Here is a 26,624-nt window from a genome sequence, read left to right as displayed (position 1 = left end):
CAATGCCAGGGAATTACCATATTCTCCTTTCTAGTGCTATTAAAATTTCATAGTCACAGGGCTCAAGCGTAGATCAGGCTCAGGTGACATAGGGCTAGGCACAAGGGAGAGGGACAAGGAACTCAGGACAACTGCCCAGGCAGTCTGATTTCAGAGCCCAACCATTTAACCGTAACACACAGCTCTCCCCGCCAGGTCCTCATCCTTTCGCAGTACAAATGTTTGGAATTCAAGAGTGAATGGTGGCTTCCGACTTCGTGCCCTCCATATTCTCATCCAATTATACTTACCCAGATAGGTGAGTTGCCTCAACTGGGTATTGAAGAACCAGTCACAACCTTGGTCCTGACCAGGTGACGGCAGAGACAGAAGGGACCGCCCCACCTGACTCCCACACCTTACGAGGATGTCAGGGTGAGGCCACAGGACCTTGTGCACCAACAGGAGGTAGTTCCCAGGAGCAAAGCTGCCAAATGTTGCTGAGTACTTGAAGTGAGAGAACAATACAATAATGCTCATTGAGTAAGGAAAGCTTTCACCAGAAAAGAGCTACAAAGAACGCAGAAGGAGTACTTCAGAAATACAGCAGTTCACACCCATTTTACGGATGAAGAAGCTGAGGCAGGCGGAGGTTCAGTAACTTGCCCCACACCACAAAGCAAGGGAGTATTGAGCCAGGATAGACACTAGGATCGCCACCGTTACCGTCATCATTCTGATGCCTTCACCTTATGAAAATTCCCCAAAATGTTCTCATGGGAACCTCAAAGGAAGGAAAGAACCCTCCTTTCTGAATAGGGTAGTGAGAGGCTCAAAGGAGATTCTGCCTTGAACTATACCACACCTAAGACCAGCTCTCATGACTTTAAGGAGAATGTGAAGGAAGAGAGAAATGAGTTAAAAGGAAGAGGAGAAGCTTGAAGAAATCCACTAGCTTGGCTTTTTTTTTTCTTTCAGAAAATGCACCCACTTTCCACATAGCTATTCCTATCTTCATAGCTCCTAAGGATTGGACTCCTTCAACCAACCCCAATGAAGGTCCAGACCTTTATTTGCAAGTTAATCTTTGACCACAAGGTGGCAGTATGCAACGTAAAAATGCTTTGTTAAGACCTTTTCTCTGGCTACAAACACTCCTCTAAGGGGTAAGTTGGTTCTGAACCCCTAATCTAATAATATAGTTCTATAGAATGCTTAGAAGGTATTTTTCATTGTATTAATAATGTTAAAATTTCAGGCAGAACCATTGTGTTATTCAAGACAAGATTCAAACAGATTCTAAAATTTTTAAGTTAAAAAAAATTAAAATTAAAAATAACCACCATATCTTATATTCAGATTACATTCATCAGGCCAAAATGCTGTGGCAGTTTTCTTTATCAGCACCAGAAGATGCTAATTCCTGCAAACTATTTCACAGGTGGAAAGATAAGAAGCCCTGGGGAATGGACCATACCCGTGAATGAGTTCCTGGGGTTACCTGCAGAGATCTGTTGATCCAAGGGGTGTCAAACTGCAGTGAGTAAGTCTCTTGATCCAAGAGCAGAGCCATCCAGCCATAAAGGTTAGACAATGTATCATGTACATAAGTGACCGTGGTTGTCTTATTTCTGCTGTCAGTCATGGTTAAATCATAAGAAACATCTGGAGCATTAGCTCTAGGGTGATTTAAAAAGAAAAAAAAAATGGGTGGTAAGTTATTTGTCCATTCTGGATCTAATCCACTCCTCTCCCATCAGTGGTAATTCATCTTCTATTCTTTCCACGTATGTCTTGGGCCATCTTGTCTGTATGTCTATGGAGCTTTTCACAATCACCGTGTGGGTCAAACAACCCAGTTGGGAAGATGTCATTGGATCATTTGTGCATTCCACTGGTCTGGTGGGTTGAAGGTAGAAATATTCAGATCTGAGACCACTGATAAATGCCATCTTAACGAGTTCATACAGGCCAGGACTATATACTATTATTTTCATAAAGAAATGTCCATGTCCGGAATTTTGCCAGAGACCAATTTTATCAGCATCAGAGAACATATTATATAGTTCTTAGATATTCTCATGAGAAGCAATGACTGAGACCCAGAACCTAATGTGCCTAGACTCTCAGAAGCCCACCTCCAACCACCCAGCAGAAATGGCTTCAGTAGCCTTCCCTACCGAGATCTTTAAATTAGAGATATTTTGTCCTTTTTGGTCTCTCCCACCCTGGCACAGGATCTGCGCACAATGGACACTCGAACCATGTCTGTTATATGAAGGAAGAGTGCATGGATGAGCTCTCTCTAAAGCAGCTGGTGCCCATTTCCTAGTTTATGGAACGCATTTCTAGAAGTGAATTTTAGCAAATTAGGAAATTGAGGCAGAGTATGGCAAAAGCATTATGTGAATGTTACAAGGCAGAACCAGAAATTTATTAATTTCTACAAATTACACAACCCACCCCAGAAAGTGATTTTTAAGACTTCACTAAAACAAGCAGATTTAGCCACATGCTAGGACCCTAAAAGAAAGTCAAAGTGGACAGAAAATAAAAGGCAAAAGTAAAAAAAAAAAAAAAAATCAATACACATTATGACTGTCCTTCCCCCTTTGGTTTGGTTTTCATGAGAATCTTTAACTGTGGCATTTTGCTGCAGGCAGATAATTAAATTCTCAAAGTAGAGGGAAATGAGACGAAGGAGGATGTTGGGTTTTCAAAGTGAGGTGTGGCATGAGCATATCCAAAGCCAATTTACAGTCCAGTGCATTTTATAAAAAGGAAACTGTTTTTAACATGAAATGCTTGGTCACTATGATCAAATGGCATAAACTGGAAATCTATATCCGCATACGCGGGGTGGATGCATTTGGGTAAATTACTGACCCTCTTTAAACTTTCATTTCCTTTTTCAAAAAATGGAGGTAAATAATATGTATCTTACATATATGTAAAACTGTGAAACTCTGAGATAATTCAGTAACCATCACCAAGCCCAGTTAATATCTACCACAGCTCATTGAAGAACAAACCTCAGGGGGCGCCTGGGTGGCTCAGTCGGTTAAGTGTCTGACTCTTGGTTTTGGCTCAGGTCATGATTTCATGGGTCCTGAGATCAAGCCCCACATTGGGCTCTGCATGCAGCAGGGAGTCTGCCTGAGATTCTCTCCCTCTGCCCCTCCCCTACCTATGCAGTCTCTGTCTCTGTCTCTCTCTCAAATTAATAAGTAAATCTTAAAAAAAAATAGGAACAAACTTCAGATGTGCCAGATTTGCCATTCTGCACTATTTATGTTAATGCTTAGCAGTTTATCCAGGATATTTGGTCATTTAAAAACACACTCAAAAGCCTTTATGGTGCAGAACCCTGGCCCCAGCAATGTAGTATTTGATACATACTTCTTGAAAGAATACGTGTGTTTCTTTCATTCATTAATTAATAAAATGAAAGGGATGAAAAATGTTCAGGGCATTTGGGAATAAAAAAAAAAAAAAACCTACTCTTTTCCCAGATTTCCTGATGCAACATTAACTGAACCTTTAGAAAGCTTGGGGTGAGAGACTTTCTCTGATCGGGCTTGGGATACTTAGCGTTTTTCACACGTGTATCAGGATTTACACTGGAACGAAAGAACAGTACTAAACTCGTATTCTTAGAGTCAGAATGGACATGAAGGTCATCTGTTCTAACTTCCAATCCACTGTAGGAATTCCCTCCACATTTCAGCCTGTCCCTTCCTCCAGGTATGGGACGTCGTATTCTCACATAGAAGACCATTATATTTATGGAGCTTATTTTTACATTTTAGTCTTTAGACAATCTTTAGAAAGCTAAATTTTCTTCCTTGTACTTTCTATCCATTTGTCCTCAGTCATCATGGCTCTCTTTTCCTCCAACTGAAACCACACGTCCCCGAGTCCCAGGAGATGATCCAGCACAATTTGTCCCAACTGATACATTTTAAAAATAGTCTTCTGAGAAATAAATGTAAAACAAATGTGTTAAGAGGAGATAAAGTTGGAACCAAGAAATACCAAAGAGGTCAATAGGTTGGCTAGAGTAAGTATCCCGATCAGTATGTAAAGTGGGATTTCTCGAAGTCCAAAGAATGATTCTGAGTATTTCAGATTCTGAAGGTGTATCCTTTCAGTTTTCACAGAAACATATGGGTCCTGGAAAATGGTTCACAAGAACTAAATCCAGGAGATACTCATAGATAAATCAGAATTCCCACTTAATAATTCACAGTAACAAATAAGGCTGCCTTTCACATAGCAGGTATTTGATAAATATTTGTTGAATGAATGTTAAAATGGACCAATACACTCCAAACTGATACTTGGTGATGTTTCTCCCCAACAGGGAAGTCTACCTGGAAAATCCACGTGAGGGTGAGAAGAATTCTTATAAACTTATCAATTGAAGAAGATAAGCAATTTGATCATAAGTTATCAGACCCTGATACAGCCAACACCCATCTCAATAGGATGCTTGCCATGAAGACTTAAACATTTATATATAATGGTCAGAAAACCTCTTCTGGACATATATAAGCAATCTACACTCTAGTGAGCCCTGGTTTAAAAAAAATGCTAAAGAAAAACATTAAAATTAAAATTAAAAAATGCTAAGGTTTCCTTACGAACCGATATTTCTTTTATCCTAGTCAAGTGCTCTCAATTAAACCACTTTTACAAAGTTTTTAAAATTATAGACCAAAAGAAGATTTCTACTTGTTCAAATTCATCCATCTGTTCACATTTAGTTCCTCCAACCTATGTTTTGTCACTTACATTGCCTTAGCAATCTATGTTTGTCACACTTTTCTTAAGATATCATGCATACCATCTTAAAAATTATGAAAATATTACCTCAGTATGTTACAATACAATCAATTGGGTAGATAGTTCCAGAAATGCTTCTTAATTTCAGCAGTATGGCCGCAAGAATCCTCCAGGTCATTTTGGTTTCTTTTGTTTGTTTGTTTTTTAAGATTTTATTTATTTATTTGACATAGAGATAGACAGAGCCAGAGAGCACAAGCAGAGGGAATGGCAGAGGGAGAGGGAGAAGCAGGCTTCCTGCTGAGCAAGGAACCCGATGCGGGGCTCGATCCCAAGCCCCTGGGATCATGACCTGAGCCGAAGGCAGATGCTTAACCGAATGAGCCACCCAGGCGCCCCCTCCAGGTCATTTTGACTAGATTTAAATATTTCTCAAATTTCTCTCAGCATCCCATTTATAAATCAATTTTTAGGGTACAATTTCTCCTGGGTTCAGTTTCTATGTATTGTGACTTCAGTTATTGCAAGAGCCATTTTCTCAGACCATACTTCCCAGTTCCTAAAAGTCCTTATAAACATGACCCCATCTTCAAATATTGTAAAACCACCAAATGCTAACATTCATTTAGTTCTATTTGTCTCTGGGACTATTGTACCTTCCTTCAGATGCCCTTCTCCTTCCAAGTGGCATCCAGCAGTCTGATGCTAACCACCTGATCAACCAGAGACCCACCATAGCACATTGTGATCCTAAACTATCCTTTCCTCTTCCTTCTTCATGCATTGCCCTGGCCCTATCAAGCCATCCCATCCATCCCAACTAAGGTTTATGTGCGATGCAATGTTACAGGTCCTCATGTGAAGCACCAGCTTTGTATAATTCAATCCAGGTAGAGAAGGAGGTTATCAAAGAAGCCTTCATTACAGCTGGTAGTGGAAAAGGTGCATTCCAAAAAGAAAATCAAAATGTAAAAGACCCATCTCCCCACTGGCAAGATGCCTTGTGTTGACCATCACTGGGAGCCAAAAATCCAAAGTGAAATCAACTCCTCTCCTTCTAGGCCAAATGACAATGGTGGGGTGGCTCTTCTGAAAAGCACCAAGAGAACATCAAGTCTCGAAGAACACCATGAAGAGAATTCACTAACCATAATGACTACAATTTTCACTTGCCCTAAATAGCCACCAATTTCCCTGTGCCCTAAATAGCCACCAATCTCCCTCTCTTTACTGTTAATGAAGCAAAGGAGCACAAAAGTATTTCTAATTTGGAGGAGCCAAGGGAGTCTGCATGGGCCATTAGCAGCAGAGAGCTTCATTACTAGGGGAAGAAGTCTCTCCCTGAACTTCTCATGGCTTTATGTGCAAGAAATCACGAGGCAACCAGTCCATTTTAAATGTTAACCCTTCCCTCTGCATCAGCAATAGCTCTGTATATAACCAAAAGACAAAAAGACTACAAGCCTTTCCTTTTCTTTTCCTGTTCAAGAGGGTGCCTTAATTTTTGTTCTTTTTTTTTAATAACTGAGATTGTTTTTAATTAAGGGATATTTTCCTTTAGAAATACAGCACTATTACTGATAAAACTTCCCAGCCTAAGTATCAATTTAAGATACTAGTTGCATAGGGGCGCCTGGGTGGCTCAGTTGGTTAAGCGACTGCCTTCGGCTCAGGTCATGATCCTGGAGTCCCTGGATCGAGTCCCGCATCGGGCTCCCTGCTCGGCGGGGAGTCTGCTTCTCCCTCTGACCCTCCCCCCATCTCATGCGCTTTCTCTCTCATTCTCTCTGTCTCTCAAATAAATAAATAAAATCTTTAAAAAAAAAAAAAAGATACTAGTTGCATAAACAGTTATGTAATTTAGTGCCCATACACTGTGTGGAACTGTTGAATGTATACTGCCCACAAAGGATTTGTTAGGCAATCAACAATACCAATGAGAACAAATATTAACTCCTTGGTTTGTGTTTACCATTAGCTTACTTTTCCTGAGGGTCCCTATCTCTGTGTATTAAGACAAACATTGCATTGAGCTCTAAATGCTCTCAATTCAGAACAACTGTGAAATAAACCCTTTATAATTACACATCTCCTAAGCCAGACACATCCTAATAACTAGCCTCAAACGGTGCTACATCTCCTGAATATTAGTGCTTGCTGCCGTCACTCTCATCTTTTACTGCACAAAGAGGAGGAAATCAGAATTTCGAGCTCAGCCAACAATTTTTTGTAGCACAGCATTGCTTGAACATCCTTTAAAATACCTTGAGCTCATAACAAGTCCTTGTCAGAAAACCACTATCCTACCTCTGACCTGCCACCATCCAGTACTATTTTCTATGTATCAATAATTTTTATATCCCCTTATTGATTGAGGAACACTTAAAAATATTTCTCCTTCTGAGCAAGACACCTAAAAAAGGAAGAAAGCCACAACACTCAGTCTTTCCCCCAAACAATTAACAATCCTAAATTCACATACCAAATAGAACCAGGAAGCAGAGAGGAAGCCATATGATTTAATAATCTTTGCGTTTCCGACAGGCACACCCCAACATCACTCCTCCCATGATTTTGCAGGTGTCCATCTCTGTTTATCCTTTTTCAGAATTGGCTAAAGCAATAATAATTCTCTACAAATAATAATTTGTAGAGAAGTCCCTGAATCAACCTAGCACCTTCTCAAAGATGGTGTCTACAGTTTTGGCAGCATACTTGGGACAATACTTCTGGCTTATTATATCTGAATCCATGAAAAGAAGCAATAGATAGCTAATGTCCCACCTAAGATAATCCTTCATACATGATTGCATCTCTTCTCTTGATCTGTTGAATTCAGCCAGAATGACTACCTCAGAACATGTGAATTTCACCACGTGAGCTATGCCCTCAGAAGGCAAACAACTACTTCTCAGGGATATTGAAAAACAATTTTATGAGTCAGGTAGGAATTTAGACTAAGAAACTCATCTTCCCTTCTATACACACACACACACACACACACACACACACACACACACACACACACACACACACCTGGTGCTGTGATGGAGCTGACTGACCCTTACTCACTACTCATTGTCAGCCCCTCTTCCCAATACGTTCAGTGACAGCACGATGGTAGCCATGAATAGGACATATGAGAATATTTTCACCATGGAATTGGGCAAATGCTACAAATCAGGGTTTTTTATTCTAGAGAGCTAGTTGTTAAATATTTACCGGCTCGCTACTATAGTCCTTTATTATTCATGAAATTGAATAACCATATAGTATTGTTGATATTCCTCAGTCTGGGGTCCATTATGATTTTTAGATCTTTTTCTACTTCTGTAACCTCTGGTGACAAGAAAGGATACTTCTTGGAATTTTCCTGTCTCACTTTTTTTTTTTTTTTTTAGGACTGAAAAGATACCATTAGTGATGCTATGCCTTTATCCCTAGGAAAGAGAGTTAGGCAATTATTAAAGGAAAAGCTAGGCCAAAATTTCCATTTGAACTCTTCTTTACTTTTGCATTTGCAGAGGCAGGGGGTGCCTCATACTTTGAACACTGACACATTAAGAGCAGTTACATAGGTAAAAACTGAACGCAAGCACTACAGGAGAGGATATTAAGCAAGATCTAAGAATCAAGGTGATCAACAAGAACATTAACCTTTTCTTCTCCAGAAGTAGGAAGAAAGAAGTAGAAGGTACTGGAGCACAATGAATCAAAAACTGTCCAGAATGACTCCATATTCTAGGAGTAGCTGGGAGATTTGGCTGGATCGGTACAATGTCATGTGACCATTGGGAAGTATTCCTTATTTTTCAAGAATTGGATTAAGCTGCATTTAAGCTTACTTAATTCCCTTGCCAGGCATTTGTTTCTCAGAAGCATAAAATCTATAGTATTTTATTCAATTAGCAGAGACTTTTAAAGACGACATTTATTAAGTACTCACTACATGCCAGGCAATGACCTTGTGAGATAAATACCATTATGTCCATTTTATTGATGTGAGAACTGAAGCAAAAAATAAAGGTGAAGCACCTTGTCCAGAGAAACACCCTTTAGGAAGGGTGGGGAGTTACAGCTGGTACCCACAAATAATTCTTATTTACTTCTTTATTCTTTAGTCTTCAAAAAATAATTTCAAATATATGCTTGTGTCCTGACTATTTTATGTACATCCTATAAACTTGGAGGGACTGGTTGGCCCATCTACAACATCTTATAAACTTTTAATTTCTCCCACACTCAATACAGTCAACAAGGAGAGAGAGATCAGGGTTTGATTTATTAATAATTGAATAACTCTATGACAATTGAAATACCTATAGAGTGCTCTAGACTATTACTACTAATAATAATAATAATGACAATAATAATAATAATTCCCAGATGGTAATGGTGAGGATTGAGTTCTTATTCTCCCCATCACAGCTGGATGCATCTAAACCACCAGGGAAGGAAAATAACAGTAAATGTTGACAAACTGCTAATTCGGTAGGGGTGGGACAGGGGGCAGAGTAAAGAAGGAGTCATCTATTGGAATATATCGTCTGATCAACCTACAGCTTCAGGAAGCAAAAGCCCAGAAGATACTATGAAAGAACATTCTTAAGTATTACATGTCCCTAGGAATTTTAGAAATAAAGTCAGGATAGTATCACAATCTTGGGTCTTCTCAACAAACGTTGAGTGCCATGAAGTCCACACAAATATGTTCTAAGAGAGAAATGGACAGTAAGAACATGAGAGGAAAATCTGGGAGAATCCACAATTTTTTCAATTATATTCATTTATTAAATACTAATTTTATTGAGTTACTGTGTGTTCAATATTGGGCACTGTAAGTCAAACAAACAAACTAATAAGCCCTATCCTGGCTCTGCTTACCATCTACAAGAGATGGACAATTTATAGAGCTATACTGGAGCTTTGAGTATTGGGTAGAGCAAATATAGAGAGCCAGCACACAGCAGGGCTACCCAAACCTGTACAGGAAACTCAGGGAAGCTTACCTGAGAAAATGAACTTCATGCTGAGTTCATGAAAACTGAACCTTATGAATTGAAAGGCACAGAGAAGTTGAGTGTGGCTGAGGCACAGGATGCGGGGAAGGGAGGGCAGAGCACTGAGTAATGAGGCTGCAACGATAAACAGGGAGCAGGTCATGAAGGGCCTGCAAGACATGAAGAATGTGGGACTCTCTTTGGGAGGTACTAGAAGCTCTTAAAAAGTTCCAAGCAAGGGAATGAGTGGATGGCAAGACAAGATCTGCATTCACGAAGTTCAAGGATAAGGCCACTGCAAGGCAGCCAGCTAAGAGGCTGTTGTGGTCCCACAGATGAGAGGACTAGAGAGGGGAAGTTGGGAAGGAGAGAAGTAGAAAGACAAAAGAAGGATTTTTTTTTTTTTTTTATTTTACAAGAGAAAGTGGACAGGACTTGGTCGGTGATGTATGTGGGAAATAAGGTAAAAGATGAGTCAAGGGTGACTCCATGCTTCTGGTTTAGATAACTGAAGCATTCACCTGAACATCCAGGAATTCTCAACACCCAGACAGCAACAGCCTATGGATAAAGAACATAAATTCAGATTTGACAAGTCGAGTTTGAGAGGGCTACTATATACTCTAGTGGAAAGCATTGCTGCTCAGTAGAAATATGATGCAAGCCAAAAAGGCAAGGCACAGGTGTTATCTTAAATTCTATAGTAACCACATTAAAAAAGTAAAATGAAATAGGTGAAATTAATTTTAGTAATATATTTAATCCAATATCTCCGAAATATTATTCCTTCAACATAATCAAAATAAACAAGTTATTGAGATATCTCATTTTTTTCCTACAGCATCTTAGAAATATGGAGTATAATTTATACATACAACACATCTCAATAGGGACTAGCCACATTTTAAGTGCTTGGTAGCCACATGTGGCTAGTGGCTACAATATTGGACAGTGAAGATTCTAAGGGCAATTGGATAAATGGGTCTGGAGTTCAGTAGAACAGTATAGACTAGAGGGAAAAAAATCTGGAAACATCACTGTATGTTAACTGAAGTGGTGAAATAACCCCGATCACCCGGGAAGAGTATGACTTGAGAAGAAAGGAAAGTGCTTCACAGAACCCTAAGGAATGCTAGCATTTAATTTATTTTTTCAAGTAATCTCTGCACACAGTGTGGTGCTTTGAACTCACAACCCTAAGATCAAGAGTCACACTCTTTACCGACTGGCCAGCCAGGTGCCCCAACGTTAGCATTTAAGAGACAGGGAGAAGTGCTTATAAAGGAGACATAACAAACTCTTGCTAATATTATCTTTGTTCCATGTAATTATCCCTATACAGAAGAAAATATCTATCTAAATTTGTGGGAATCCATAAATCAATGAATTATGTGAGGCATATCATCATTACGGGACCTCTGGAGAAAAATGGCCACAGACGTATTTTTCTGAAATGAAGTCTTGACTTACACAATAGGGCTAACACCACCCCTGTCTTATCAGGAAGGATGGGGTGGGTAAAATGAGACTTGTAGTAACAGAAGCTGGGACAAGGACACTATGCAGAATACCTGTGGCTCCTACAGAAAGAAAATGTTTTTACAATTGGTAAGTGAGAGCGAGAATATAAGCAGCACTCATACAGATCAAGCACATTGCCATTTTGACAAAACATGAACTAGAATCTGCCTTGCAGAGAGTGGGAATTTTTTCTTCACCTAAGTGTTAAATATTATTACCAACTTCAAATATATACATAGACCTCTGCTAACCCAGCTGTTACAGCTGGAGTCAGAGGAAGCTATAAAACAGGAAATGCCATAAACATGGGTATACATCAGACCTAAATAAGGTGGTGAGGGACAGAAACGGGAGGTCTCCAATGTCAAAAAACTTATAGTGAAATTGGACCATAGGCAGGGGCTTCCCAAAAAGAAATCACACTCCAGCCACTTGGTTGTTAGCAAATGGGGGGCGAACAGATGCCTTGTTTATGTAGCTCTGTGAGGCCTCACACCCTGCCCTTGGGGGGCCTCGTGCTGGGGGAGGGAGGTAAGAGCTGAAAGTGAAGACAGCAGGGTGCTTGTGCCATATCAGATCTCCATCAACACGCAACCCCAAAAGATCATGACTGTGCGAGCTTTGTAAATCAACTCTTAGGGTGCTTGCTCCAGGGCAAATAGCACAACAAATTAATCCTTTCTCCATGAAATGCAGCAAAGTTTGTATCTATGCTGAATTCAAATTGCTCATTAGCTCTGACATGTTCCTAATGAGGTTATAATGCTCTGGGACAGAGATCAAGTCACTGAGCACAAATAGCTAGAGATAGAATCATAGAAAAATAAAGTTAGAAAGACCTTAGAGCAGTGCTTCTAAAACTTTAATATCAATCACCTAGCAATTCTGATTCAGGATGTCTGTGGTGGAGTCTGAGATGCCCTATGTCTAATGAGCTCCCAGGTAATGCTGATGCACTTTGACTAGCAAGGCCTAAGAGATCATCGAATCCAGTCACCTTATCTTAGAGGTAAGGACGTTATAGCCAAGAGACTTATCATTGGGAGTGTGCTGCAACTTCCCTGAGGATTATTTTGGGGTAGTTGTGCATTTGTCCATAGACCTGTAGGTCCACCTGAAACTTTTTAAACAGATGCATAGGGAGTAGGGTGACCAACCATCTTGGTTTCCTCAAGGCTGGGACATGAGATTTTCTATTTTGAAACCAGGAAAATTCCAGCCAAACCAAGACAAGTCTTTAGTCTTTCATCCTAGTAGGATCCTTCTGAATCTCCTCACAATATCGTATCAGGACTATTATCATTTTTACCTTGTCAGTCCCTGAGTGCTGGGATCATGATCCTGCCAAGGTAAGCACCTAAATATCCGGTTCTGAAGTTCTCCAAGAATAGAGGCTTAGACAAGATTACATCTGCAGAGCCTTTTACCACCATATCGCTAAGTACCCTTCGTTTTTAATTTTTAGATTTTTTTTTATTTGAGTAGAGTTGCTGGACAATGTTACATTAGTTTCAGATATATAATATAGTGATTCGACAACCCTATATGTTAAGTTCACCACAAGTGTAGCGCCCATCTGCCACCATACAATGCTATTAGAATACCGCTATGTTCCTGGTGCTGTACCTTTTATTCCCATGACTTACTCATTCCATAACTGGAAGGCTGTGCCTCCTATTCCCCTGCTTAGTATCTCTCTAAGAGACAATCTCCAGTTCTCAAAGGAGGGCATAAAAAAGGAGTATCAAGAACACAGAGAAATAAATATGCAATCTTATCATGTTCTTTTTAACTACACAAATCTATTTTAATTTTCCCCCATTTGAAAAAAAATGTATTTAAGAAATAAATCTTTTATAAGTCTCAAACACTCATTAACAACATCCTTGGTAAAATCACTAAAATAGCAGTAACACTCAGGATGCATCTCTGATTTGAAAACAGAAAGTATGCTGTGCACAATTGAAACGATTAGAAATGAAAATCTCTCTCCACATTGCTGTTTTGCTCACTGGAATTAGGCCCATTAACATCTGAAAGAATAATAAACAGTTGAGAAAGCAAAAGTGGAAAGTTTTCAGACTAGTCAATGCTAGCAATGTATTGCTATGGCTTATGAAAAAGAATGTCAGGATACTGATTCCATATGCAATCAAAATGCAGACTTTGCAGAGTCCTGAGCACATTGACTTACCATATTGTTTACTGGCTTAAATAAGATGCCAGCATAGTCTGGCTGAATGACTTGACTTAATATTCATGCAGTTAGGACACTTAAGACAATGGAAAGAAAGAAGGGTGGCTAAATATATGCAGTGCATCTGAAATAGGTAAAAGAAACCTAGACACTCAGCAATCATTACCTGGAGATTAAAGAGGGCAGAAGCAATCCTATTGTGCATTATAAAACAGCCTAGCTGCTGACTTAATGGTAATTTGACTAGCATAACCAAGGAGTCCTTGCTCCAATATTATTGTACGGATCCAATAGTTCATGAAATTAACAAGGAAAATGAACTGGAGTGGAGCAACTTTGCAAGTAATAGGAAGGCATCAGCAATTGCTTCGCCAGAGCATATTGAACACTTAAAAAGAGCTTGAGGAGAGTACAGGTATATAAATGAGAATGGACATTATTGGAATTTTTTAATAATACTTCTAATTTAAATACTTTTCAAATTCTCCACTGGTTGCAAATCTTTTCAAGAAGAAGCCATTAGCTCAAAATGTCAATAAGAGGTCATGGGCTATGGGATCTGGCCCACTGATATTGAAAGTTAGCTGCCACTTGAATCAGCTTACAATGACCATAAACTTATGATTTGACAGCTGTCAAAAGTATTCCCAAATCATTTTTATAGAACTCAATACTTCTAGTAGAATCTAGAAAACAATTTCCCTTCTATAAACCCCAACAGCCTGAACAATATATGCCTGCTCATTGGCAAGCTGAAAAGTATGGTGAAGTCAACTTACAAACCAATAGACATTCGGTGAAAGAGAACATCTTCCCCACAGACACTGCCATGAACAATTTGACTGAAGCTTGCATTGACCAAACAAGACGCTGGAAGAGTTTCCATAGAAGGAAGAATATGACTTCTATTTCTCCCAGATAGAGACCCATCCAAGTCTTCCAAAATTGCTGCATGAGGAAATGGAAATGCTACTAAGTTTGGAGAGTTTATAAACTTTAGCTGGTTGGTCTTCACAGTAAATCCACCTATAAATTGGAAAACAGAAAGACTGTTACAGATGGCACAAAAGACTATTATAACAAATGACAGCTGAATTCACTGAGATGTTTTTCATACTTTAAACTGCATATTTATACAGTCAAATGATTCACTCACTTATTTATTCAAGGAAAAAAGTCATGAGTGTTTGTTGTATGCCAGGCTCTGTGGTATGCGCTAGAGACATAGAGGGAAACAAGAGCAGGATTGGCATTGCCTTCATGCAGCCTGTATTCTAAGGCAGTGAATCTTAACCAGGGTGGGTTTGCCCTCTAGGGGACATTTGGTACTGTTTGGAACCATGTTTGGCTGTCAACGCTGGGTGAATGGCCGTGCTACTGGCATCCGGTGGATAGGGGCAGGGATGCTGCTAGACATCCTCACTGCACAGGACAGTCCCCACAACCAAAAATTATCCAGCTTAAAATACCACCAGCACCAAGGGTGAGAAATGGGTACAATGGGAAATAGAGATGCAGAACACTAATTTACTAGTTACTTAACTGTGAAGGGGTCGTGACTCAGTCGTTCGATCTTTCAGCTCTAGTTCTTCTATAGGGAGTCTAACCCTATCTGTTATGAGGCTCATATTTTAAACATTCACCCTCAAAAGCAAGGTTCAATCAACCACGTGGGCAAATGGTAATAGCAGCACCCTTTTTAAGTGTTAGCATAGGACTACACTGTTTGCGGTCTTTCTCTCACCCGCCTGCATGTGATTCATCAGTACTGCTGCTGGTCCAGCTGCCTGGGCCTTCTAATTCCCACACCCCTGTCATTAAAATGTAGAAACTGAGTACACATAGGACCTCGGTACATATGCTACTATATTTCTGTGTTATGTACATTATAAAATATACCCAAAAGGAAATAAAAAGAGTAAGATACAAATAATTAGTGGCCCCGATGTTTTCATTCCACATCCCAGTAGAGCCCCTGCAGTGAATTAAGTCATGCATTCGAGATTCCAGGATTCTGCCTCTTGCAATTTCTGTAGTTCACCTAATACCACAACCACCCACTGCTCTACCATTCAGTCCTATTGGAATTTCAATTTTTGCATACGCTGTTCCTAATTCCTAGAAACTTCTCTCTGTTGATGCCCCCTTGCAAATTTCTATTTGTCTTTCCAAACCATGCTCAAGATCCACCTCTATAAAATCTTGCCTGACCCCTTTCTTGCTTCCTTCACTGACCTTGTCTCGTGCTCTAGGATTGTACTCATCACAGTTACTACAGTTGAGTGTCTTAATATTTATTTTTGTGCCTAGATCAAGAGCTCCTGGAAGAGAAGAATTATGTGTTTTTCATCTTTGTACACCCCAGATCCTCAGACAGAACCTGGAATGGACAATTTTTAAGCAAATGAAAGAGACAGCTTAGTCCAGATCATCCAGTGAGAAGAGATTCGAGGTCATAAGGAGTAGTATGCTCTTCTTCAGTGTCTTATGAATGATATGAAACAGTGAAGCTATTAAAGAACTGAGGGATTGTAATTTGAAGGGAATGCCATAAGGCATTTTTTTTTATTCCTATTATCATTTCTACAGGCTTCAATTCAGATGCCACCCAAATAAAAATAATCTTTGACTCTACCTATACAGAAAAAAAAAAGTAAAGTGGAGACTTGCTGATTATTCATTTAATTAAAAAAACAAACAATTATCTAAATTGGTGATTCAAACCACAAGAGCATATTTACTTGAATTACTTGGTTTGGCTGTTTACCCAATGATCAAATCAACTAGATTGCTCTCTACTTCTTTTCACCTTGGCCCATGAGTCCTCCAAGGTATTTCTCTTCACCTCAGAGATGTGGTTAACAAGTGAACGAGAATTCCTATGGTTCTCTTTGTGTATACAACAAGCCTTGGGCTGTTGAAAACCTAAAGTACCAAATTCTGGCTCTTTTAGGAAAGATTGCATGTGTATTAGTTTATACCCCTATGTCTATCCACCCAACTCCATTTATTCAATCAATGAACTGCCTAGTAGGCACCTAATGATACTGGGCATTGGGTACCCAGGACCCCGGGTACTAAAGATAAACCATAAACTTATGATTTGCTGGGTACTAATGATAAATCTCTGAGCAGGAGAGACACGGTCCCTGCCTTTATGAAGCTCAGAGTCCAACAGAGACATGGTGCCATGAAGATGGAGTGTGACAGATGCCATCATAGGGAAAGAATAGGGGGTTACAAGAGTCGCGTTGGGAGCACCTGGCCTCCTCTGGGATTTCTTTCAGATCAGAGCAGCAGTTTCTACTGATGCAATCTTATAACTGAAAGAAATGATGAATCACAAAGGTTTTATCACTATTTATCACATTTACTTGAATGTTGGCCTTCTTTAGCGACTGTCTTATCTCTTCAAACAACTTACCCTGTCCTCGGGAACAGCCCACACAGGTCCTGATGGACACGCAGTCAGTGAGATCAAAATTAACAAAGGTTGTGTTAGAGATTATCAGTTCCCATCTTTTGGGAGTTTTGATCCCAGCTGACATACACAGGCTTCCCTGTGATTTAGAAAGAAAAAAAAAAAAGAACAAGAGAACTGGCCACATGAAATACAATTTGTAATGCACAAATAAAAACAGGAGAATAAAAAGACAAGCTATAGAGTGGGAAAAATATTTACAAATCATAAATAGGACAAAGGATCACAATAGGATGCACTACATACGCACATTAGAAGATTAAATAAAAAATAGTGATGATAGCAAGTGCTGTGGCCACTATGAAATATAGGTTGGCAGTTTCTTATCAAGTTAAACAAACTCTTATCATATGACCTAGCAGTCCAACTCCTAAGTAAAGGAAAATTTGTGTTCATACAAAATCCTTACACAAATGATTATAACAGTTCCATCTGTAATAACCAAATCTGGAAACAACTCAAATGTCCTTAAACAAATGAATGGATTAAACACACTGTGGTACATCCATACAATGGAATACTACCCAGCAATAATTAGGAATGAAATCCTGCTTCTTGCAACAAGTTAGGTAAATCCCAAAGGCATGTGAGAGTGAAAAAAGCCAGTCTCAAAAGGTTGCATGCTATCTGATTCCATTTAGATGATTGTTCAAAAGACAAAACTATAGTATCTTTTGTCAAAAGACAAAACAATAGATTAGAGATCCCCAGGGGTTAGACTTGAGAGGTGGCTGTGGCTACAAAAAATGGAACCTAAGGCAGTTTTTTTGGGTTGAACCAACTGTTTTGTATCTTCATTATGGTGGTGATGGTGGTGGTTACACTAAATTATATGTATGCTTAAAATCACAGAATCAGTTTTACTGTATGTTAATATAAAAAATAAAAATTCGAAAATCTAAAATGAAACAGAAACTGCTTCTAGTATTTTCTACAAGATCTCTTCAACAAAACTCCATCTAGTCAAGTTGTTAGTGTTTTACCCTTCTATTCTTAAAAATAATAGTCTGCCTGAGAATCACCAGAAATTTATCAGGGCACTCCACCATGAAAGACGGTGCTGAAAAGAAAGAAGAAAAACAAACCAGTGGAGACAAAGCCAGTATAGAAATCAGAAGAACACTTAAACACTAACATTAATAACCTCAGGGAAATAAGTATATTATATCCATGAAACAAGAAGAAGCCCCAGAAGGGATTTTTCAGAAAAGCAAAAAGAACAAAAATGAAAGCAGAAATAATCAATTCAATTAAAAACTTGAGGAAACACCCCTGAAAATAGAATAAAAAGACAGCTGACAAATCAGAGAGAACATTAAGAAAAGTGGAAAAGCAATCGAGGAGGCTCAATATCCAAATAATAATACTTCCAAAAAAGAAAAAGAAAAACATGAGGAGAGAATTATCAGAGAAATGACTGAAGAAAACGTCTCAGAAGAGAAAAACATATTTTCTAAACCGCAAAGTCCCGTCCAGTGCCTAACACAGCCGTTAGAACAAAAAGCTACACAAGGGACATCATCCCAAAACTGCAAAATACCAGGGACAAGATTCTAAAAACTTCCAAAGAAGAAAACCTAAAAGGTTATATAACATAGAATCAGAGTATCTTAAAACTATTTAACCTCAATGCTAGAAGCTAGAACACAATGGAGCGAGCATTGCCTTCAGAGTGCCAAGTCAAAATGAACTCCAACGTGCTGTTCCATAACCGACAACCTATGAATAAGGGGGTCTCTGTTGGTAGCTCAAAATATTTACCTTCCATAGACCCCCACTTTGTTAAGAAGGTTACTAAAGGCTACATTATAATAAAATGAGGAACAAATTTTAACTAATTATAACTAATTATAATAAAATCAGAAAGGAAGAAAATGTGGGAATCAGGAACAAGAGCTCCAATACTAGGGAGATGGGCAGGAAAACTCTTAGGATGTTGGTCAAGAGAAATTTCAGGGTGCAGCTGTGAAACCCTTCTCCCAAACTGCTGGTGCAAGTGTAAACACTTGGAATTGTTTGGCATTATTCACTAAAGCTGAAGGGATATCCTCTGAGCCAGCAATTTTATAATTTGGCATATATTCAATAGAAGTACATGTGCATGAACACCAAGAGACATACGAAAGGATGTTCATGACATCATTATTGGTAGTAGCCCAAAACTGAAAATAATCAAGTGTCCATCAATAGCAACATGCCTTTAAAAAACTGTGGTATATTCATAAAGGGAAATAGTACATAATAATTGGAAGAACAAATTATTGTAACATATAAAAAATATAAAAACATGAATGAATCTCACAGATATAGTGTTGTGCCAGAGAAGCCAGGCACGAAAGAATTACCACTCTATGATTCCATTTATATAAAGTCCAAGAATGGAATTCAAATTAATCTATGTCTCTAGAAGTCTGAGTAATGGTTCCCCTTTGGCTGGGGGGCTAGAAGAGGGGTTGGGTGGGGAGAGGTGTGCAGGGATTTCAAAGGAACAGGTAAGGTTTTATTTCTTGATCTGAGTGGTATCTACATGGTTTTTACTTTATAAAAATCTACTGAGCTCTTCACTTGTGATTGGTGCACTTTTCTCTATAAATGTTATAGTTCCATGAAACGTTTATTTTAAGAAGTGTAACGGATATGGGAGAAAAGTAACATACAAGATGGGAAGGAAGAAAGAAGTTAAAGGAGTTTAAGGTCCTTGCCTTGCTCAGGTGAAGTTTAACAGTGCTGTCGTAATTTAGACTTCATTAAGACAAGAGGGCATGTTGAAAATTGAAGTCCAATAACTAAAATAAGCATAACAAAATGAGTAACTTTCAAATAAGTAAATATAAAAAGGATACTCTTCAAAGCAAGACAAGTCAAGTTTGAAAAGTAGAAAAGAAAGAAAGAAAAACCGATTGCCAACTGGGAGCACAAAGTAAAATGGTAGAAATAAATGCAAATATATGGGAGACATCAGCATGTGGATGGTAATTGAAACCACTAGAGAAAATGAGATTTCGCCCAGGGAGAGCAAGTACATTGAGAAGAGAAAGGGCCCTGCCACAGAACTTAGAGAAACAGAAGGGTGAAAAGTCTAAATTAAGGAAGACAAATCCACAAGTGAAAATAGGAACTAACACCCCCCGCCCCAAGAAATAGTAGGAAGAATGAAGCCATCCATCAGCATCTGTCTGAATAAAATATATGTTAAAGTATGTCATCTGTTCAAATGAATTTCGATAACAATGAGAAGGCAACCGTCCCACAGAGACTTCCCAAAGTAGGGTGACCATAATTTACATATAAATCAGGACATTTTTGAGAGTGAAAGGAGATGCTAATGAAACAGGATGTTAGGACAATAGGCATAAACAAACTACACAGCCGACTGGGATACCTCGTGTGAGGAGAAGGCATCTCTTTTTCTTGTGTATTAAAGCCACCCTCCCTGAAAGTTAGTCCATCCACCGCAATATAAAGGTAATGTTGAATGTGAGGGTACCAACATATACACAAATATGCATAAAAGAGAAAAATTCCTTTAATAAAAAGTTCTCCCAGAAACTAGCGTTTCTTTTAGGATAGGACTCACTGGTAATTGTATGCTACCAATTATGTGTGGGTGGAAGGTCGAAGAATGGATAGGCCACATTTCTGAAAATCCTAATTCCTAAACGAATAGCAGGCACGAAAGAGAGAAGCTAAAATCAGAGTTCCACAACCACCGGAGGTCGGGGCATTTTTTTTTTTTTTTAACAACCAACAGTTTCACGTGCCAGTAAAGTGGTTCCCAAATGAATCTGAGCAAACTTGCATTAAATAAAGATTCATAGATATTTTTCTTTTTTGTTTTTAACCTTGGAATTTCACAGAGCCTTTAAAGCGTGAATATGCAATGTGAAAATGTCAGGGAATGGAGGTACTGTAAACAGCATATCCTAAATGTAATTAACCTAAGAATCTTGCTTTTCTCAGACCCCCTCTTGGGACTAGCCTTCCATGAAAATCACTTTAGAGAATACTGGAGTAGGCAATGCTCATTGCCAAAGCTATTTTCCATGTGCAACTGGAAGAGTGTTTGGCCAGGAGTGGAAGCGTATGCTGGTGGTCCTAGCTCCACAATATTAGGCATAGATCTTGGGCTATCATTTGACTTCCCAAATCTTCCAACACTTTACCTGTAAATACAGGAATTCTAATTAGATCAACTCTCAGGTAATATTTAGCTCTAAAGTTCCATGGTTTTATGATTTGGATGCCTAACCAGGATCTAGATCGCTCCTAGAACAAACCTTTTAACATCTTCTATGCAGAGACTTTTGTCCTGCACTTTCTTAAGAGACTGAGAGATCCTCACTTGGCTGCATTGCCTTTGTGGTGAATCACGCCCCAGGGGCAGGATTATTTTTTATTATCTCATGATAAGCACCCTTTTGTCATAATTTATATCTTGATTTGTGTCACTCTCCCATTAATTATGATGTCTATTTAGTATCAATTAAGATGTTGTAACATTAATTTACCAGGACAGTTTGTGACTCAGCTTGATGGACATTTTGTTTTTGGCATCTTCTCTAAGGTTATTTCTGAGGAATTTAAGGGCCTTTGGTATACCAGTATCATAGAATCTAAATCTGGGTTCCATCCTTTCTTGAAAATTCTGCAATCTAAAAATAAGATTCATCTCTCAAGGTGGTAATCCTTTCAAAGGAAAGGAAAAATGGGCAGGTATTTCCCTCCTGAAAAGGATGGTTCAAAAAAGATTTAACTAAGTTTTAGAATTAAATGTAGGAAAATGAAGCTTAGTAAGAAAATTATTTTTTAATCTTAATTATATATATCTATACCTACAAAATAACCTCCAAGGGAAGTCTTTCCTTGGTTTCCAGAAGTACTATAGGTCTGTTCCATCTCTGATTGTTAGGACAATGTGATATGAATATACATGTAACTCCTTCAAGAATAAGAACTTAGGGGACCCACTACAGGTCTGAAGCCTACTGAGACCAATGGCAGTCATGGACTTCCCTTAAGGGAAGCCAATAAGTCTAGTTCCACGCCTGGGAAATTTTTTTGCCTCATCTACATTCTGGTACCCTGTCCATGCAGTGGCAGAAAAGTTATCTATAGTCTGATGTTTATCATGTAGAAACCCACACTTAGGCAAGTGTTAGGGGATCATCTAAGAAACCCTAGGATACTATACAATGTAAATTTATGTTACCTCCTTTGGGGGGCACTCTAAATAGAATAAGGGTCCTATAGACAATGTTGATGTCGAAACTTGGCAAACCATGATACAAAGAGAAAATGTGGAATTATGCTATTCCATAATCCTTGTGAGGGTAGAATAAATTAACCTAAAATTATTAGGTTTATTATTGAATTGGTATGAAAATAATGCTAAATAGCAACTGAATAAGAATTCTGCAAGCTACTCATGACTTGTATGATGTATATGAACTCATAACGTTGAAACCTTGTGTATATTTGAATTTTATCATAAACATCACCACAGTTACAAATAAAAAGCTTTTCCAACTTTCACCAATGAAACACAAGATTCACTGAAGAATGCTATTAAAATTACATATCCTGGATCACCAGGGAACCTAGCACATATGATTCTGTTTTGATGGACAGCCTAAAACAACAACACTAAGACACTTACCTTGTGGGCAAAATGGCCAAGTAATAAACTGTCAGTAACTGAAGTATTTGCATCGCTTTCCAAGATGTGAATTCCAAAATCTCTGCATGAATAAACTTGGAAATTTTTCAGGTGAAGATTGCTACTTTTAAAAATCTATAAAACAACAGCATATGTTATGGCAGAGGTCTGAGGCTTGGTTTTTCTTGCAGACTTCCTATAGCTTCTTTAATTATTGATTAAGTATAAATAAGCATGCTATATCATATAAGCAACTTTTGTCCATCAATATCTGTACAGATATCCCAAAGTTGCGTGAGGTCAGCACTAACTAGTCCCCTTTGGTAACATCCCCTCTGTACTTCTCATTTCTCCTCATAATAACTGTTACATTAAAAATGTCAGTGTGAATTCTTCACATATCTAAAATAAACGTGCAGTTGTCATATCACACAAAATTAATAGAGAAAAGTGGAGCATCCAGGAACTCCAGTACTTACTGTTTTCCTCAGTATTGTATATCTTAACTAATATTATCAGAAAATTGTAAATATGAAATAAGTAATTCAGCATGACTACAGACTCAAAATATGTTAGGTGCATATATATTCATGACAACTTAGGTTAATGGGCCCAAACAGGGATCGAGTATTAGCAAAATTAGCTTGTTAGAGTTGAAAGAATCCCTTTGGTTTGGGGGACAGAGCTCTTGGTTTTGAGCTAGCACTGATATTAACTAACTACATGATCTTGGGCAAGACATGTATCTTTTCCTAGACTTCAGTTCAACCATCTTCAAAATCAGGGTGGAGGTCTGGACTAGCAATTAACCTAACACAGTTGTTCCTTTATTTTTTAAATAGGGTTGTATTTACATTGGTATCTTCAAGTAGAATTTTCCCATTAATTAAGGCCAAAGTAGCCTTGACTGATACTGATTGATTGATTGAATGATTGATTTTTGGTAGCCTTGATTTATCACAGTATCATGCTTCTACAGGTCAATCAGTCTTTGTGTTTGAATTTTGAAGAATCGAATATCTTGCATATCCCATTATGTATGCACCAACAGCTTTTTATAAAATGATACATCTTTGAGGACACAAAGCCTTATTTAAACAAAATAGATATGATCTGAACTGTTAAACTGACAAAGGTTGTGAACTAATTACAGGCATCAGCCCAAGTTCTGGCAAATATACTCATATTTAAAAACAAAGAACACCCTGCATTTGCTAGAGAAGCTGGTGATTTTAAAAGAAAACCAACACGTAACAGCAAAAACCACCTATTTGTGGTGTGAATACTTTCATAATGTGCTCTCCTCTCTCTCTCTCTCCTAAAAGAATCGCTTTGCATTTATGAGACATGGTGAGGAGAGAATATTCTTCTCAACTCTTACTAACATGCATGCACAAGGGTCAGATTATCTGAGTTGGAATCCAGCAATTCTTAGCTGTATGACTTTAGCAAGTAGTTTAACCCCTACCCAGAAAGTTTTCTTACCTTCAAAAACAAGTGTAATAATGGTACGGCTCCCTCAAGGTTATTAAGATGATTAAATGAGAAAATAGCCCAAAATGTTAGCTATCAAGCTAGCAATATCATCAAGGAAATATAAATTTATGTTTATACACAATAGGAATTTTACCCAATGGAATCTTCTGATCAAGTATTATATACATGACGCTTATGTCTAATGACCAGAATACAGTCGGATATATCTAATAATGAAAGTTTATGAAATTTAAACACAATGCATTTTTGATGGATGCAGAAAGCATTTCTCAATGTTAAAATGTCCAGAGACATTATCGTCAACATTGATCCATCACTACCTACTCCTGTTCACTAACAGTGATAAGAATAAGAGCTGTTACTATGTACCCAAGAACATCCAGGCATTCTTCTGGGCACTTCGCAGGCAGGCACTTACTTAACTCTCAAAACAAACTAATCCTTTAGGTACTATTACTCTTTCCATTTTACAAATGAAGTAAGAAAAATCATGGGATTTGCCCAACATCACAAGGATAGGACTTGGCTCCCTTACCTGAACATAATGTTTCCAGGGTTCATTCATGGTGTAGCATGTATCAGCACTTTGTTTCTTTTGTATCAATATACCACACTGTATTTATCCGTTTGTCCAATGGTGACTATCTGGGGTTGTTTCCACTTTTTGGCTATTATGAATAATGCTGCTATAGACATTTGAGTATAAGCTTCTCTGTGGATCTATGTTTTATTTCTCTTGGATATATACCCAGGAGTAGAGCTGATAGATCATATGGTATCTTTATGTATAACCATGTGAGGACCTGCCAGACTGGTCCCTGAAGCATCTAGACCATTTTAAATTCCCACCAACAGTGTGTGTGGGTCCTAATTTCTCCACATCTTCATCAACACTTGTTATCATTTTGATTCTAGCCTTCCTAGTGGGTGTAGCTCACTGTGGTTTTTATCTGTATTTTTCTGATAACTAATTATGTTGAACATCTTTTTATATGCTTTTGGACATTTGTGTATCTTCTTTGGAAAATTGTCTATTCAGATACTTTGCTCATTTTATTTGAATTGGGTTGTCTTTTTATTGTTGAGTTGTAAGAGTTCTTTCTATATTCTAGATACAATTCCCTTATCAGATATATCATTTGCAAATATTACATCTCATTGGATAGGTTGTATTTTCACTTTCCTGATGAGGCCCTTTGAAACACTGAAATTTTCAATTATGATAAAGTCCAATCTATCCATGTTTCTTTTGTTGCTTATACTTTTGGTGTCATACCTAAGAATCTTTAACTAAATCCAAGGTCATGAAGATTTACCCTTTGTTTTCTTTAAGAGTTTTATAGTTTTTGGTCTAATGTTTAGGTTTTTGATCAGTATTGAGTCCATTTTTATAAATAGTGTGAGGTAAGGATCCAACTTCATTCTTTTGTATGTGGCTATCCAGTTGTTCCAGCACCACTTAGAGAAGGCTATTATTTCCCCCACTGAATGGTCTTGGCATCCCTGTCAAAAATCAGTTGCGTGGGTTTATTTCCGGACTCCCAATTCTATCCCATTGACCTATATTTCTATCCTTGTGCCCATACCACACTTCTTGATTACTATTGCCCTGTAGTAGTTTTTAAAATAAAGTGTAAATCTTTCTTATTCTTTTTCAGGACTGTTTTGGTGGGAGTTACTTTTTAAATTCCCTGCTGTCATGTTAATTACTCTCCTTTACTCTCTTCATCAAAGTAAAGTTCCAAAAGCACTCTCATTATTTGAACTTTTTGATTATTAGAGTATACAAGAGTTTCACCTTTAAGGATCTGTGTTTTCTTTCATGGGCTTAGCACTTCTGACTGCAGAACTTAAGAAAACTGACATTAATGATCATCTTTTAATATGTTCCTGTTATTTTGTGATTTCCTTTAGAAGAAGGCTATTCAAGAGCATGGAGACAGAGTATAAGTCTCTGTAAGGCAGGAATTGCTTCTTTGCATAAGATGACACTCAACCAATGTTTCTACTGGATTTGTCACCCCTATATTCATAATGTTTATGGGCAACAAAGTACTTTGTAAAGTTAAGTAAGAACAAAACACTAAGTACAATTGAGCTTCTTCCTTTCGCTTACCCTAATTATATATTTTTGGGCTTTCCCATCCACAATTGTCTTCCTCTTATTTGATATGTGAAATAACTTTCTTAATGTAACTTAATTATATGTGTTTATTCTACTTCTTGAATGCCCTGTAAACATATTTCTTCATCTACGTATCTTAGGCTGCAGATTGCTAAGTGGCAGAGACCAAGTAAGTGTATGTAATTTTCTCTGTGTAACACCAAATAGTGACTCTGGGTAATTTTGTATGTTGCTGTTAACAGTGAGCACCCAAAGCTTCCTTATAAGAAATCACTGTGGTAAAGAAAAGTGAATGACTGAACGTGAACTTTTTCCCTTTTGAGGAAAATAGAAGAAAATGTGGCTCATCGATAAAGGTAAGAATGGCACCTTGTGCTGGAATT

General features: G+C 38.1%; 1 protein-coding gene across 1 annotated transcript in view; it reads right to left on the bottom strand.

The window, feature by feature from the left end:
* Nucleotides 1-26,624, bottom strand: part of PKHD1 (PKHD1 ciliary IPT domain containing fibrocystin/polyductin) — a 465,684-nt gene that overhangs the window by 222,246 nt on the left and 216,814 nt on the right. The window contains 5 exon segments of the mRNA XM_028097676.2: nt 291-486; nt 1,481-1,658; nt 14,262-14,508; nt 16,907-17,042; nt 22,620-22,754. Coding sequence (XP_027953477.2) covers nt 291-486; nt 1,481-1,658; nt 14,262-14,508; nt 16,907-17,042; nt 22,620-22,754 — 892 coding nt within the window.

Source organism: Eumetopias jubatus, unplaced genomic scaffold, assembly GCF_037043125.1.
Source record: "Eumetopias jubatus isolate StellerSeaLion01/CBP00866 unplaced genomic scaffold, mEumJub1_p1.0 scaffold_6, whole genome shotgun sequence".
NCBI classification, from domain to species: domain Eukaryota; kingdom Metazoa; phylum Chordata; class Mammalia; order Carnivora; family Otariidae; genus Eumetopias; species Eumetopias jubatus.
The sequence above is the reverse complement of the archived record's forward strand: the minus strand, read 5'-3'. Positions and strand labels throughout refer to the sequence as shown.